This window comes from Mastigoproctus giganteus, chromosome 5 (assembly GCF_048544385.1).
Source record: "Mastigoproctus giganteus isolate SK-2022 chromosome 5, ASM4854438v1, whole genome shotgun sequence".
NCBI classification, from domain to species: domain Eukaryota; kingdom Metazoa; phylum Arthropoda; class Arachnida; order Uropygi; family Thelyphonidae; genus Mastigoproctus; species Mastigoproctus giganteus.
Window position 1 is genome coordinate 153899244 of NC_143579.1, and position 17926 is coordinate 153917169.

At 39.3% G+C, this 17926-nt stretch overlaps 1 protein-coding gene across 1 annotated transcript in view; it reads right to left on the reverse strand.

Moving 5' to 3' along the window:
* Positions 1-17926, reverse strand: part of LOC150085775 (salivary peroxidase/catechol oxidase-like) — a 159091-nt gene that overhangs the window by 53305 nt on the left and 87860 nt on the right. Inside the window, exons 9-10 of the mRNA XM_090374688.1 lie at positions 9380-9579; positions 5511-5686 (exon numbers count right to left, since the gene is read on the reverse strand). Of these exons, the coding sequence (XP_090230814.1) occupies positions 5511-5686; positions 9380-9579 (376 nt within the window). The remainder of the gene's footprint in view (positions 1-5510; positions 5687-9379; positions 9580-17926) is intronic.

Below are 17926 nucleotides of genomic sequence, written 5' to 3' on the forward strand. Positions count from 1 at the left end.
CAATTTCCTTTATTGCTAATTGCCACCGTTCATTTGAATATCACAAGCGAAAACATGTGTACATGTCGAGTTAGCAGTTGGCTTATTTCCGCTCAGTAGTCCTGAACATAGCGCTCAGGGGCATTACTTGTAGTGGGGGAGTGAAGAAGATCAAGCGTTTTTATTTTCAAGACATACGAATACTATTACTGAGAGATCCAAAAGGTAGTCTATATGGAAAAATACATTTTTATTTCATATTAGTTGAATAAACTAACGCTTTTCATTTATCTTAATAAATTTATTATCTTAATAAATTGATATTTTTTTCTATGAAAAACACGAAACTGAGTAAAATATGCTTTTTGTTTGACTGAAAAGCATGCGCGCTTATATCGGAAACAAACACGAGTGTCTTTTTTTTTTTTTTTTTTTTTTTTTTTTTTAACTATTCAGAGTGGTATTGCGCGACTTATCATCTTATCACGTATTGCTGTCTTAGTGATTTGTAACTGTAAATTTGAATATTGGGTTCACACAATTCGATCGCTAATTTACATCCAATTCACAAAGAAAAAGATTCGTTTAGTGATCAACGAATAAAGACCGGGTCAACCTACAGAATACGAATCCACATGGTCACCTATTATTTGAGCTTGTATTCGCTCTCCAAAAGCAACACAAAGATTATTTTTATGTTAGGAGAATGCAAAAGCACTGTCAAGCCTGAACACAACCGCAACGGTTAAACTTAACGCTCACAGTAGAGACTCATTTCCTGAGGAAATGCTGACTTCACAGAGGGTGGGGGGTTGATATTTTCGGGAAGTTTCGATCATGTCATAGCCAACGATTTTGATTCGAATTTTAAAGATAATTCTTTCCATCGGTCGTACGATTTCGAAGAAGGGGAAGATCATTTCATCGTTTTGCTTTTAACTCGAGACACATAACTTTTTTGGAAGGACGTATGTAGGTTTTAAATTTACCCTCACATTATCACCGATTCAAAGTCATAAAGACAACACACGAAGAGTTGTGCGAATTGGCCCTTGTGATTCTAACTGAGTTGAACCTCGCAAACATATTTAAATAATGATTTTGTAACAACAATTATACTTGTCATTTACAAAAGATAGCAGAATGCGAAAAAAAAAAAAAAAAAAAAAAATTCAGTTACAAAAGATACTAACAGTAAGCAGAAAAACGCGCATTTTGTCATTCCCGTGGTTTCAATGAGATTACTAGAAACGAAATGACCAGAATCTTAGCCAATGGCAGGCCTAGAAATGAGTGTACACATGTTGGACAGTGAATCTTCACCCATCATCATCTTACAATTTGCTAAAAAAAATTCACGAGCACATCAAAAAGGAATACTGCTGTTCACGTGATAAAAACAACAAAATACAAAATTTGCAAAACACGAGCACAATTTCAAAAACATAAAAGTTATCATTTTAGATACTAAATCCAACGATTGAAAACTGACTTTGTCGATATCAGGGAAAAAAACATCATGAAATGAAAATAACAAACAAAAATCATTTTTAAAACTTCTCAAGTTTTAAAACGAAGATTGGTATTGTTTGAATATTGAATATTGGAAAATTGAATATTGGTATTGGTATTTAAAGTTAAAGACTTAACAGACATTTAATGTGAACACAGAGAAAACAGCATTGCATGTTCACATCGGACGGCAAACAACGAATTAAAAGCAGACGGATGTAACTTCCACTCAAGCTAAGTGATGATCTTACTCTTAATGATTGGTACTCAAGGAGAAAATCAGTCAGTACAAATCAGTGGGACATGGGCATGCCCCACTGACTTATAATGGGGTCGTCTCCTCTATTGATCCCATTTCTTCTGTCTTCATCTCCCCAGTCTTCAGTCTCCTCTCCCTCTCTATCTGCTCGCCAGCGTATACCCCACAGGTCAAAATTTAATAGTTCCAAATTAAGTTCGCTCACATTTCTATCTTTCAATCTACCCACGCAAACGTAATTTTTTTTTTTTTTTTTTTTTTTTTATAGGTCCTAGCCACTGACATCTCAGAAAACTAGGTGGCAGGACCTGCCAGAGTAAACTACAACTACTGGGTACCTGGTCTGCCTCCACGGGGCGAAGTGTGGGCAACGTCGGGCCTCAGCAGGGGTCTGGCGGCTAAATGGCCAGAAGAACAACGGTACACGACATCACACACCTCAAGATCCATATACTTTTAAATCTCTGGCCTTTACAGTGAGCTGCATCACACCACAATGTAAACTACGCGGAGATGGGGGAACCCCTGGTGCCGTTTGACCGTAAACACACTTTACACAACTTTCAAAATAGTCAGTTCTATAGAAACCTCCCATCCCAGAATGCAATGGTCCCGTTCCAAAAGTAAGTTTCCCATAATGCATCTCTTTAATTAAGTATACACTCTCACATAATTTAATTTTTTTTTTTTTTTGTCCTCGCCTTTTCCCATTATTATATGGCGTCAGCGTTTTTATTGTTTTGGCATGCAATTTTTACGGCCGGATGCCCTTGCTGACGCCAACCCTCACCCTTTATTCGGGCTGGGAATATGCAGTGGTCATTCCCTGACCTACCGCATCCTCCGTATTTGGTGGGTACGGACTCGAACTCCGGTCTAATCATGAGGCGTGTGGTATGCACTACTGCTCCTGCCCACCTGGCTACGGAGGCGCTACACTCACATAATTAACAATCAAATTAATATAACAATCAAAATATAACAATCAAAATAACAATCAAAAAATTAATATAACAATCATAATAACAATTAACAATTAAATTAACTTTCACAAAATATTCACATAAATTTAAAAAAAACACAGAAAATAATACTCAGTTGCAGATACAGTGAAATCATATTTGAAAATGTTTCAGTCGCACACACACAACTTTGTAAATAAAAATTCTAAGTTAATGGTTTTTCATCCCGCATAACGTTGGGAAAATACCCACAAACAACATGGCTGCTGCCCTTTCCTAATCAATAATATACCCACGAATCATTGTCAAGAAAAAAAAAAAAAACTCTATGTTTGAGATTTTTATCCAGGTAAGCTTAAATTATAACTTCAGCGGCGTAAACCATCTTCTCCTGCTGGGGGGCGGCGATAGGGCCTGTTCGTTAGCGGAGAAGACTACCCAGCCCACAATTCATAGAAACATCCACAATTCAAAATGCAAAGAGGAAAACACTGAGCCACCAGCAAGACAAACCTGGGACCAGATCTAACTCAAGAAAATAAAATCTGAAAATACCACTAACGAAATCTAGGTACAAAAAATGGAAAGAGTAGAAACTAAAAAACTGTTCATACTCCCTACACAACCAACATTTTGAATGATGTCACTAGGCGAAACTACCATACCGACAATATGTTCATATCGCCTTTCATTACTACGTACTTACGTACCTGACAGGCATTTTATTAGCATTATTGTGTGGTCCAATAATGTTAAGATTTCAATCGGAAACGGCATGAGAATATAGTAAAATACTCAATTCTTTCGTCTCTTTTAATACCATGCCGACTGCAAGGGTATTTTACAGCAATGCCACTGCAAAATATGGTCACAACTTCCCAAATAGACAGATAAAAGGCCACGAAAAGGACTTTGAGCTTTGCAAGCAATGAAATAACAGTTTAGCTCTGTTTTCCAATGGTACGGATGTATTACATTTTCTTTTCATAATCCCTGCAATCGCCAAGAGCATTAGGGACCGAACCGTATGAAAAGGCAACTCATTGTGAATGCCTTCACAATGAGTTGCCTATTCATTATACTACGAATAAGTACCGTTTCCACAATAGAGAAGACAATTGTTATTTATTCTCAATGAATGCCACCCAGATGGCCATTTCAGGGTATACATGTAGGTGCAATGCTATTTAACCTAGAGGCTCCTAAAAGTTGGAGAAAAGCTTAAGAGTAAGCGAAAAGAAGAATAGTAGGAGACCAAAATTAAACCCGAAAGAAAGGAAAAAAAGAGCCGCACCCATTTTACTTACACTCACTCATTTATATTTTGAATAAGTAACGCTTCCCTAATAGAGAAAGACTAATGATAAGTATTTTCGGTCTCAGTGGATACCACCAAAACGGCTGTTTCGTGGTATATACATAGGAGCATAATGCTCCTTAACCTACATGCTCCTAAAACTGGAGAAAAGCTTAGGGGTTAGAAAGCAGGAAAATAGTAGGAGACCAAAGTTTACCCTGAAAGAAAGAAAAGGAGGCACATCTATTTCACTCAAATTTACTCATTTATACCTCGAATAAGTAAGGCTTCCCCAATAGAAAAGACTATTGTTACCTATTCTCGGTCTCAGTCAATACCACCAAAGCAGCAAAAGGGTATGGGATAAAAAACTCTATTATCCACATCTCTGCACTGGACCAGCAGGTCCAGTGCAGTTCGCAAATCGACCATATTTACCAAATGGACCAGCGGGACGGATTATGGTCCATTTCCCTCAACACGCATTATTGAGGAGGCTTCCATTCTGCAGTGGATTAAGAGATTGGCTGCAATTTACCTTTTTTTTTTTTTTTTTATCACGTCTATACGTAGTAAGTCAACCGAAGTTAATTACATAACATTGTGTGATTGCCTTCACAACGAGTTGCCTATTCGTTATACTTCGCCAATAGAGAAGACTGTTATACTTATTCTCAATGAAATTAACTCCACAATACGAAAGATGCCAAACGTTGTACAGCACTTTAAAACTGAATAAAAATTTAGCTGTGGAAGCCTCAGACTACGGAAAATTAACTAGACATACGTGTCAGTGCATTTGAAATACCGTTTGGCATCTCTCATATCGTGGAGTTAATTTCACAACTGGTTGTCAGTCGTTATACCTTGGGGTACGACGTACCCGTCCACCGATGAAGGGCCAAGGAGCCCTGAAACGGCAGTCTGGTGATATCCACTGAGAGTAAGTAACAACAGTCTTCTCTATTGAGGAAGAAGCGCAGTATAACGAATAGGCAACGTTGTGAAGGCATTCACAATATGAGATCTAAATAAAACGATGCCGTCTTAAGTTTCTGAAAAATGAGGAGTTACCAGTATCTGAAAATTCTCTCAGTGTTAGAAATTCTCATAATAAATACCGTTGATCAATACCTTGGTACTATTTTCGTTTCTTTTACGTTTCCATTCAGTACCTAATTGATTCAGGGTTATAAGTGAGAATGAAAAATGAGATACTACAAAATGTGTTGTAAATAAATAAAAAAAGGCATATTTTAAAGGAAACCCGTTTTCCTGAACAAGGTAATTTATTACCACAATATTTATATATGGAAACGACAGTATAGATCAAATACAGTTATATTCGTATGTATGCCTGCTAATCATTCTTAAATTGGGAAATTCTTATTCATAATTCTTAAATTGGGAAATCAGGTAATATCTCATTTGGACTAACTACAAACTCCTCTAATAAAAACAATTTAATTGAAGTAATTGGATTTCTTTAATTTTATCTTACCTGCAGTGAATGCACCAGCATGATAAAGGTTCTCATACCAAAATCTATCTCCAAATTTTAAATTCTGAAACTGTCGAGATACGATGCATGTAAAAGTTGGACCAAGTATGCCATCATTCACGGGCTTTTCAGAGACTCCTCCAACATATAGGTCAATGTCGTGTACATTGTTTGGTCTGTAAAAGTTATAGAATTTAAATGCAGATTTCATTAACAACAACAGAGAATAAAGAATTTCCAAAGGCGATATATCTAGACAAGTCTAATCATCTGCGAATTATCTAGCACTTATAGCAGCGTCTGAAATACCAATAGGCAGAAAGGTTAAAGGATTTCAAGAGTTTCATAAGCAAAGTTTTTAATAAGCAAAAAATTCCTCTCGTCAGTGACGGGAGGAATTTTTATGGGTCTTTTTAACATGACTGAAATTAGTCGGCCCTAGGCGAGGGTGGTTTTTTCTCCCGGAAACTCGGTTTTTTGTCCAAATAAATCACACTCAATTTACAGACATATTATACACAGCACAATATGGCCTAAATTGTTGATGTGCCTAAAACCTTACAACAACTAATCCAGTGTGAAAAGAGCTGCACAAGGAACCGAAAATTAATAATGATTAGAGTTTCTGGTGCAAAAACAGAAGATGAAGTTACTTTAAAGTAACTTCATCTTCAGTATATATCTTTTAAATATTGGTAAATATTTTTAATGCAAATAGGTGAACCTGTACAATTCTTTTGTTTTTTTATTTTGCTTATGAAGTTTGAACTTATTGATACATGGTGCCACTCAGAGAGACAAGATGAAATAATTCATTTCGGCTAATCAGGGAAGATGGGGAGGGATGTAACAGTGATGCTTCTGATCAAAATACCTTCAGGTGTTTTTGATCAGATACTTCTGATCAAGAATATCTGTGGGTAGCAAGAATATTCCCCAAGTCAGATCAACTTTAAGCGAATTCAGTATGGTGTGAAATAACTTGAAGAAAAATAGTTCGTTACAGCCAAAATGACTCTAAAGATATCAAAAATTCCTTTAGGCAGATTGGACTGGCTAGTAAGTGGACGACTTAACCTAACTCTTAATGCGTTACCCTACATTATCCTGGACAACGCGTTACCCTACCGTTAATAACCGGATACCTCTCCGTTGATAGTTGATCACGTACTACCCAAGCATTATTTGTCAAACACCACTTATGTGACACCATATATGATAAGTAGAGTGTCACAAAAAAATCGGTCTGCACTGATATTTCTATGGCACTTAAAGATCCAGGTCGTCAACTGGTGATGTGATCTGAAAATAGAAGCAGAGTGGTGCTGAAACCATCCTAAAACGACCCAGAAAACCTTCATAGCTGACGGAACGAAACAGGAGAATCCTGCAAAGAATCGTCTTCTCGGAATGCAGGTCTACGTTGTAGTATCCTCAGTAAGTCGATTGGGGCACATGTCAGCATCAGTACATTGCTCAGGACGCTGCATGATATGGGTCGTGCAGCCGTCGACAAGCCACTAATCATCCCTACTAACATCAGACACCATTAAGCATGGTGTAAAGTCTGCCGTTCTTGGATTGTAGACCAATGGAAAGCTGTACTTTGGGGTGACAAGTCAAGGTACATGATCGGACGGTCGTCTGGGTGTGACGGATGCCCGGAGAACGCTACCTGTCTTATACTCAATTGCCCAGATAATGAAGTTGACATCTCAGGATGCTTTTCATGGTTTGACCTGGGATCATTAGTTGTTTTGGAAAAAACCATAAATGCGATCTGTCCAGACGTCCTGGACAATGCGTTACCTACATGCTGCAGCACGTTGGGGAACGTCCATACTTGTATCAGAAGGACAAGACTCCGTGTCATGTTTCTCGTGTTGCAGCCGACTGGTTTGAAGACATAAGCGTCGAAAATTTGGACTGAGTAACCCAGAGCAGTATCCAATTGGATATTCGGGTGGATGTGAGGAGAGACTGCCCAAAAAACAGAGGACGAGCTGACCATCGCTTTGAACGACGAATGGCGAAAAATATCGGAAGACATTCACAAAAAACTGGTCTAGAATGTTCCAGAGACTACAGGCTGTTAAGAAGGCTAAAATTTTCCGCGCACGTCATTCGTCTTCTTGTAAATAAAGATTATTTGTATATATATGCAGGTGTCCGGGTATTAATGTTGAGGCAGTGTACATTGGAATAGCCGTACCATTATTAGAGGCATACGATGCAAGAAAGCAAGTTTATGCCTTTCACCTCTCCATTCGTTCCAAATGCCTGTGCAGCTCAGCCTTAAATTTATTTAGGCTATCAATTTCCCCAACAAAAGATGGAAGTCTGTTTCACTAATCAACTACCCGTTGGCTAAAGGCAAATTTCCGCACATCTATTCTACAACTGTCTTTCCTCAATTTGAATCTATGCCCCCTCAGGTTCTTAATCTGAACAAGAGGAAGAATCCCATCAGCATTCAGCTAGTTCAACCCATTCAACGCCTTATACACCTCAATCAGATTACCTCGCATGTGCCTACTCTCCAGCACTGTAATCTGCAGAACTTGAGCCTTTCTTGGTAAGGCGCCTCCGTAGCCAGGTGGGCAGGAGCAGTAGTGCGTAGCACATGCTTCTTGATTAGACTGGGTTCGAACCTGTGACCACCAAATATGGTGGTCGCTCCAAATTAGGAGCATTAGCAACTAAGGCCATATTGCTCCGGGAATATGCGGTGGTCATTCCCTGACCTTTCCGCATCCTCCGTATTTGGTGGCGACAGGCTCGAATCCCGGTCTAATCAAGAAGCGTGTGCTACGCACTGCTGCTCCTTCCCACCTGGCTACGGAGGCGCCCTCGCACAAACCCATGCTGTGTCTTAACTATTACTGCAGTCTTGTCTAGATGATACTACAATGATTCTTTAACCAGTGACTCCATTATTTTCCCCGGAACACAAGTTAAACTAAAAGGTCTTTAGTTACTTCCTTAATATAACTGGATAGATCCCGTTCCGTCAGAATACATGCTCTCATGGCTAGCACAATAATTATAATCATCGTCTCCCACAGAAAGTGGAATAACTATAAGTAAGTTTTAATCTCCTATCAATAACGCGAGGAATTTTTATGCGCTTTTTAGATACTGTAGCTGAGTTAATCAGTGTCAGTTGAGGATTGCATGTTTTTTCCGGGAGAAAAAACCATGCTAGTTTCACCCAAGACCTACTAACTCAACCACATTGCTGGAAAAAAAACAAACGAAACTATAAATATTGCTTGCATTTTTATAGTTTTGGGTGTTAAAGTAATGCAATTGCAACTAATGTTCTAGTCTGGAGGGTAAATATCAACCACATTTCGTCTTTTGAAATCATTGCACAGTTTAAGAATATCTGTCCAAGGTAATTAAGCAAATAATGCGTTTCATAAATTACCAATTTAGGCAAACTTAACGGCAAATTGAAAAAATAATAATAATAAGGGCAATGTAGACCTATATTTTTATTTTTAATATTTTATTTTTTGTATCCTAATTATTTTTATAATTAATGAGTTATATTTTAATTATTTTTATAACAAAGATACAAAAAATAAAAGAAAATATTAATTAATTTTTAACACTGTTCATAAGATTATTTGTCCTTTCTCTTCTACTGTGCACTTCTTTCTCCACTAAATTTTAATAAAGAATTGAATTTAACTAAGCTGAAATTAATACAGTATATTCAATGCAATTTATATTCAATATAATTTATATTCAATATATTCAATGCAACTACCTAGACTATATGTACTTCATCCAAATGAGGGGAAAAAAAGCGTTATGCAGTGGTAACATCAGTTTCCATGTTTTAAATGAAGCGATATACTCACCCATAAACGTATTCCAGCCTCTCCACTACTTCATCTGCTATGTAGTCCTTCAACTCTTCATAATTTCTGGCACGAGGCAATCCACATGCTACTCTCCAGTCATTATATGATGGCAAGCCATGATCTCTACCCCTCTGTATATTCAGTGCCAGCAAGTCTAAACCGAATCCATTTGTAGATGAAAACAAATGTTCCGTTACCTATAAAATGGATATTTCTTGCTTTCGTGATTAATGATTTAGTGTCAGATTAACATAAAAAGTTGATGACATTTGAATGACAATAAAAAATATACTTGGGCTTCGACATTTAAAAGTCGAAGAAAGTTTAGCAAGTTTTTATTCTGACATATTAGGTTATTACATACAGTAAAGGGTTTCTAACAAGGAAGTATACATATCCACTCATGAGCCGAAACATTATGACCCCTCCCCATATCTCTACGGAGGACGCATCTCGCACCACCTAGGAGTGGCATTACCCACCGGCGCAGCGTATATAGTGACGACATGGTTAGTGCCTGTCAGTTCGTCAGTACGAAGCCTGTGCAATGGGGACAGGTAAGGACCTGACGTAGTTTGAAGGGGAGGGGACGATTTGCAGAGCTAGAAAGGCGGACGGACACCATCTCAGCAACCACACGCATTTTCGGCAGTTCGAGGATCGTCGTGGTGAAGGTGTGGCGGGAATAATCTCAAGAGGGAACTTGCCTTGTCGGTGAGACCACAACTGGTTGACAATCGAGGTAAACGGCTGTTGGTACGTGCTGCCTGAGACAACAGACAGCTCACGATCCCTCAATGAACGGCAACTTACAACCAAGCCGAATTTACGTATACTTTGCGCCACCCAGTTTTCTCGTGCGTGCGGCTGGTTAATTCAGTGCTCCGCATTATTGTGTTTTTAAGTGGTGATCTCTTGCTCCATAGTATGGAATTTTTATACTGATAGAATCGAGATGTCATGCATGATCCAATTCAAGTGCTTTCAGATGTCTAGTATGATCAGGTAATTTTTTATATCCATATTTGTTTCCAAATTCTCTATACTGAAGCTCGCATTCCTTCCACATGATAACCCTGCAACGTACAATAGCAGTTGGATAATTGCCTGAAGAGTTAACGTGCGAACTAAGACACTCTACGTTCATGCACCTGCAACAGAGATTGACCTTCATTTCAATATCCCTTTGAACAAAAACCCCGTTCCCACCAGGGAATATTGTTTACTTCAGGAAAATACGTATCAGCCGATTGCAGTGCCTGAGGAGATTTCATGACATTTCTGTTAAGAAACTGAACGTTGGACAGTTTCAGCGTGCATTCATTTGGATCGTGTGTATAAATTTAAATTTGGAGCGAAGATAAGAAACCGTTCCCTGCATTCTTACCCCGCTGCAACTTTAGCCACCGGACCAATTCTTAAACATGACAACCGCAGTAACTCCCGGCATATGTGATCTCTGCAATAATTCCGCAGATGAAACGCTACTTTGCAGTAAGTCAAAGAATAGAATATGCCGGTTATGCTCAGGATACTCGAGCCTCTCGCGCTTATCGCTCAACAAGAGGAAAGGATTCGTGGGAAAATGCTGCTTAAATAGTAAACAGACAGGAGCTGCAAGAACCTCCAATCAGAAGCCCGATTCCCCCCGGCAGAGAGAACGAAATGCACCTACCGAAGAATGCAACACATCGGAAGAAGTGGCTACGCTGACCTCTCACCCCCCACCGCTGATGCACGTCACAGTGACTCGGGAAACAATGGAAGAAGTAATAATTTAGAAAATAATAAAGACGACGAGAAAGATCACGAAAATTATGGCCATGAACGAACAAATGACTGTCTAAAGGATGTTAATGGGAAACACACCAGCAGAGAACTCAATTCTGACATGTTAAACGTCCTTGGTTGTGATACATGTCCCGAGGACTGTCTTCATGCAAATCCCCCTGTCAGCCCACAGGCAAACCCACCTAAGGCTATGGCTAATCAGGCGAACACCGCCTTTTTCAGTGGCATGAAACATATGCTCAAGTATTTGGGAAGTATTTGGGGAATTTCTTAAACCTGTTGCAATCTAGGCCGAAGAATACATGCATGATCTAGAAGAAAAATTTCCCCGAATTTTCGAGTGCTTGTCCACCCTTCTCACTATCAACCAAGAACTCCGCGCACAGAACGAAGAAATAAAACAGGAAATTTGCTCACTAAGAGGCCAGATCACTGACCTGAAAAGTTGTATGATGCTATGGGGTAAGGCAAATTACCAAAAAATACCGCGAGTGCCTCAAACCTCGGAGCCTGAACGCGAAGAGCATGGCGCTATACTCCATAGAAGCGGACAGGATGCCCAAGCTCATGCCCCCTTCTCGGTTATTAATGCTGAACCATTAGACCAAAAGATGCCATATTAAATATCCCTCCCGTCACTCCCTATCGGCGAAACAGAGAAACTAGAGGACTTATCGAGCAACCACTAGTGATAGATAATCATGAGCAACAGCCCCTGGTAGAATATATGCAACACGGATCTAAGGCCCCTACCCGAGCCTCCAATCTCCCTTACCCCAGGACCTATCTAGCTCTTATTCTCCGGCCATATGTGAGGTTGATAGAGTGTGGCCTGAAAAGTATCCCAAGCTGAAATAACATCAAACGGGAATACAAGGAAAACCTTATCTCAGAAGACTTATGGGAGAGAGCAGAATCAGAGTATGTCGAAGGCTATGGGGTAAGAGCAACCGAAGAGCAACTTCCATAACAAATGTACACAATAGCCAGATCCGGAATAATAACTCTTATCCCTCTACACAATCTCCGAACTACAATTTTAATGTAGATACAGCGCATACAAACCTCCCTACAGATGGCCAATTGGCAAGGCGGTTCAATATTACAGCCGTCAGAACCAGAGAGAAAGTCTTTGTTACTAGGCTTGCCCCGAACACGCTGGCGAATGACATAAAGGCCATGTTTGCTCAAGGATTCGGAGTCCACACAGAAGTAAGATAGCTGATAACAAGGCGTCCTTCTTATGCGTCATTTTTGCTCACATGCTCCCCCTGATGACCTAAATCTAATCCTTGAAGACAACAACTGGCCAGTGGATGCACTAGTTAAACGATATCGAGAAAAGAACACCGCATACGTGCAGAGAACCAGTAGTACGCATCAACCTATATAGCCAATAAAGCAACGGAATGCCCCTTTTGGAGAATGCCAGACCATTTGCTTTTTTATTCAGAACGTTAGAAGTGTTGTTAACAAACTGCACACATTGCAGACTTGCCTACTCCTTGAAGAATATGACTTTATGTGTATAGTAGAGACTTCGCTAAATTATAACAGGCAACTAGATCTGCTGGTATAGTCCTCCAGTTATAGATTTATTGGGAACAGCAGAAAGATAAGCGGGGTGGAGGAGTTGCAATCCTTTATCATGAAAGTTCGCATCCTACAAAATTTAAATCAAGTCAGTCTGAAAACTTTAAAGTCATATCCGCGTCTTTCAGGAGGAAGGCTCAAGAAATCCAAGTCTGCCTTATCTATCTTCCGCCGGAACACAGTGCTGACACCAGGACCGAGCTTCTTGTGTGGATTTCAGAGAATCTTGGCACAGATATTCCCATGCCTAGCCCGAGACACTTTAATATGCCTAGCCCAAGACACGATCAAGCTAAAGAATACCTTGATGCAACCCTCCAAACCTTAGGACTGACCCTACTTGATACGCTTCCGACTAGGGGAGAGCAGCATTCGGATTTATTATATCATAATCTGATAAAAATAAAAAATATGTCACCCCTCAAACTAAATTCCAGTCAGATCACAAACCCAATATGTTGGGAAATTTCCCTATCCAATAGTGCAGGTGAGCAACGCATCGATGAGCAAACTCGTCAAACCAAGAAGATACACTCTCTTAAGTTCATTAGACCTGAGATTATTTTAAAACATCTCAAGACCTACAACTGGAATGCTCTATACCAGTGTTTCTCAATCTTTTTACTCTCGTGGCACATTTTCCAAAGAAGAAAAATTTCGCGGCACACCTACGTAGTCATAGAAGAAATTTCTAAATTTCGCGGCAGACTTGGAAAATTTTGCGGCACACTAATGTGACGCGGCACACCCTTTAAGAAACACTGCTCTATACAATAAACCGGTGGAAGAAGCTGCCAACTTGATAGAGAAAGGGCTCCTATTTATTGCTGACTTGGGGTTCTCAATAGAGGTAAGGGTAACCGACAAAACTAAGTGGTTCAACGAGTACTTAAAACATGCGTTTGTGGCCAAACAAAAGGCTTATAGGAGATGGAAAAAAAATCAGGATTGAATGAAGACTTCACGGACTACAAGAAAAAAAAAAAAGAGCCATTTTCTTGAAAAAGAAACGATATTCACGCTACGAAGAGGTTATTAGAAAGCTTCGACATTCGAAAAGAATCGTGAGCAAAAAGGCCGCTAAATTTGAAATGGAAGAAACCGCATTCGAACACTGGGCTAAGGAGTGCTTTGAAAGGCTGCCAGTTGAAGGTAAAGCAAAAAATGTCCAAGGATGTCAGATGGAGAATATGACAACATATTTTAGCGAGAGGAGGCGTTTGCGAGAATGCTTTATCTAGTCACTATTTCTGGAGAAGCTCTCATCAATGCCATAAATTCCTTGCCTACCAAATCTACGATCGGCCCTGACGGGTTTCCTATCTTTATTTTAAAAATATGCAATGCCTATGTAGTTGATGTGCTGTTGCACAATTTCCAAAACATCCTGAGAGATGGAGCCCTCCCCCAGAGATGGAATCACTACTTTGTGCGACAGGCGCTAAAAAAGAAGAACCCTAAGGCCTCTTCAGACTTTCGACCTATATCCATCACTTGTTCTCTTTTAAAAAACTTTTTGAAAAATCCATCCTTTCTGCTTTAACCCAACAGTGTTTTTCACACAGGCCACCCCCACCTCTATACCGTAGTACCGAGACGATCCACTACTACTAATCTGTTGGAGACTCTCTTGACTCTCTTCAGAATGCAGCACGCATTAAATGAAAAAGCCCAAATTGACTCCTTGATATAAAGGCAACTTTCGATAATGTGTCATTACCTGCACTTGAAAACATATTGAAAGTTTATTTCCGCATTGAGGGCAAACTATTGCAGATCACCAAGAGCATTTTGAAGCCAAGGCACCTAATTGTAGGACACCAAGAATTCCGTGCAGAATACACCCTCACTTGGGGCATCCCTCAGGGAGGTGTTTTATCAGCTTTGCTGTTCGCTGGTGCCCTGGAGCCTTTTCTGGCGCGGAATCAGAATTTTATTTCCTACGCCGATGATATAAAATATTTTGTTGTGTCTAAAGAAGGATCTCTGGTGTCTGACGTCAATTTCCATGCCAACGCTAAGCTGTATGAACTGGAGACATACCTACGCAAAATCGGTTTGTGGCTAAACTCAGACAAGTCAGCACAACTGACAATAACTAATAAGAAGATAAAAAATCAAATCAAATTATCTATTAATGGAGCACAGATTAAGAAAGTCAACTCATACACCGACCTAGGAGTGATTGTGGGACGAGGGCCGGCAGCAAGAGTTTCTGTTCTCGTGTTCTGAAAAGAAATTCTTGCTACCATATGGGCTGTAAAACACGAAATAACTGGTATTCGAAACCAGCAGCTAGTGACCCAATATATCCAAAGATGTATCGTTCCTGTATCCTTATATGCTTGGACAATTTGGTCCTCTGCTCCAAATACTTATATTAGGAAATTTCTCAGCCTGGAATACTGGTTGTTCCGGTGGTTAAATAGGATTGCCGGGAAGCCCTTCACAATTTCGAAATCTATACTGTACGCAAACTTGAACACAGCTCCGTGGATTGAGATGATCACAATATGAAACATCAGCACTCTGGCACAACTTCTGACTGGGAGTTTAGATGCCCCTCAAATTGAAAATCTTGTAGTAAGGCCCCGTCCTGGAGCCCGCTTCCACAACCCTCATAGTCTCCGAAGCGCTTTCAATAACACGGACGGATTAAGGCGGATGTTTCCTGCCAATACTCTGGAGCTGTTTAGAGACCTCAAAATAGACCCGGACAGGTACTGCCACGAGAACACTTACAGGAAGCTCATTGCATCGGATCTGTATACGAAACTACAAATATGATGAAGAGTGTAATTCAAGAAAGACTTAAAGTGCCCTCGAACTCATAAAAATCTTAAATGAACAATATATTGTGTTTCCAAAAGACTCTTATAGGACTGAGGGTATTACTTTTGTTCAGAGAATGACAATGAGGATCAATTCATAGTGTAAATGACGATGTCATTTTTCTATGTATGTATATTGTTTTGTAATTTTTCTATGAATGCATGATTTCTGTATGTATGTAATTTTTCCTCTATGTTTATACTGTATATCTTATGTATTTGCTGATATTTTATCGTATGTTACACTCTAATAAGTTTAAATAAGTTTTCTGTTTATACTCCGGCACGACACCCAGGTCAGTAGAGTTTACAATAAATCGTCAATACAAATATTTATCGTATTTAGTAGTCACGGGCTTGAACCCCAGTCCACTCAAGGAACGCGTGCTATGCACTCTCGCTCCTGACCACTAGGCTACGTCAGGCCTGTTTAGTTGGATGTATGTATGCGCCACCCTCCTAGATAATTTCTGTACAGGGGTGTTGGTTGAATAAACGATAATAATAATAATAATATAAGCTAAGCAAGCTACAGCTTAAGATCTCATATTAGAAAGGGCCTCGCGCCATCTTCAAAAATCCTTTTGTAATATTGTCACGGGTGAACAGTAAGATAGGAGGGCCTCATACATATTATAGCTTAGGGCTACAAGTTTAAATCCGGCCCTGGGGGACCACTGTAGGGAAAGTGTTCGTATGCCTACGTTGACCGACCGTCATCGACACCTCCGCCTGCAGCGGGAACGGAAGCACTGTTCTCGACTGAAAAAGAGTCGCCTGGTCTGAGGAATCAAGGTTACAGCTCCATCATGCCGATGGAGGTAAACAGCTGCAACCAGATTGTACGGCTGGACGAAAACAGGCGGTGGAGTTGTTATTATGGTTTTGGGGATGTTTTCATAGATATCACTAAAACATCCCCCAAACCATAATAACACCGCCATTTCATGAACATCACTGAAGTTTCGCGCATGCTCAAGCAGTATGTCAGTCAAGTGAAAAATGTTTTTTTTTATTATATACCTTATACTGTAATAAGTCACTGGCTCTGTCATCAAATCTGCCGATCGGTTTTTCAGTCACTTCTAATAGAGATAGAAGGCTGAAATTTTGTACATATTCCTAATTCGCGTGACAATGCATTCTATCAAAATTTAGCTAAATTTATCAAGCGGTGCCTCGTGCAGCCATTGCATGTCATACATTGGCTACCTGGATTTATACCTAACCCGGATTTCGGACCTTTTCCTCACTTCTTATATGATTAGAAGGGTGTAATTTTGTAAATAATTTTTTTTGACGTAATCATAGGTTATTTATAAAAAAAAAAAAATGTATGAAAATTTCTATTCATAAAAAAAATAAAAAAAATAAGAAAATAAAATATAATATAAAAACAAGTTTTTCACAGATATACCTTAATTCCAATAAAATATAAGCTGTGGCCTTTATCCCTGCAACATAAAATGCCTAATTTTAAAAAACGGTAAAGGCCACACCTTATTTTTTATCGGAATTAAGGTATATTTTTGAAAAAAACTTGTTTTTTAGCTCTTATTTCAGTTGCCTGAACAGTTAATAACAGTCATCTTTGGTATCATCAGGAAGAAGAAACTAAAATCTCCAAAATGAGTAAATCAGCTTCTTAAAGAAGATATTAGGTAAAATTATTTTATTAGCTTTAGATCTGCAAACGAAACTTACTGACAAAAGATTTTCCAACACAAGTAGTTCAGCTCGTACAAGAAGGGCCAGTTAAGCCACCCCAAAGTCAAGGTAGCGCGTATATTGGAGCTATAATTTTATTGTTTTTCTCCCTGATACTCCTAGCCTTATGCCTATTGAACCCATTGTACTCACGTTTCTAAGATAAACAACCTCAGGGGTAAAAACCTCTAGATTCCAAAGATATGCTTTTTGTCTTAAAAATTGCAAAGTTTCAAAAGGACCGAGCCTGTTAGTGAAGCTAACTTGTCCCCTGAAAAGGAGACTTCTCCATACTCGATTCCTCCCAAGGACAAGACTCCAACGTGGAAACTAGTGGCCAGTTGTAGAAGGATTAGTACAAAAATAGAAGGCCTACTTTTTCATAGACCGAATTGCAGTGTTGAACTGCCTGATGTAAATTGTTAACCACGTCTATACCAAAGACTGGCAGCATAGATTGTAAGTGGGATTATCGCAGCTTTATAAAATAAATGTTACCTGGGAAATGGTAACTGCTGGCAACATAATATCCGTTATGCTAGAATTAGCACAACAGATACTATGTTGTAAACATGTGTAACTATGTATTTACGACATTTTGATTTTTGATTTTGATTTGATA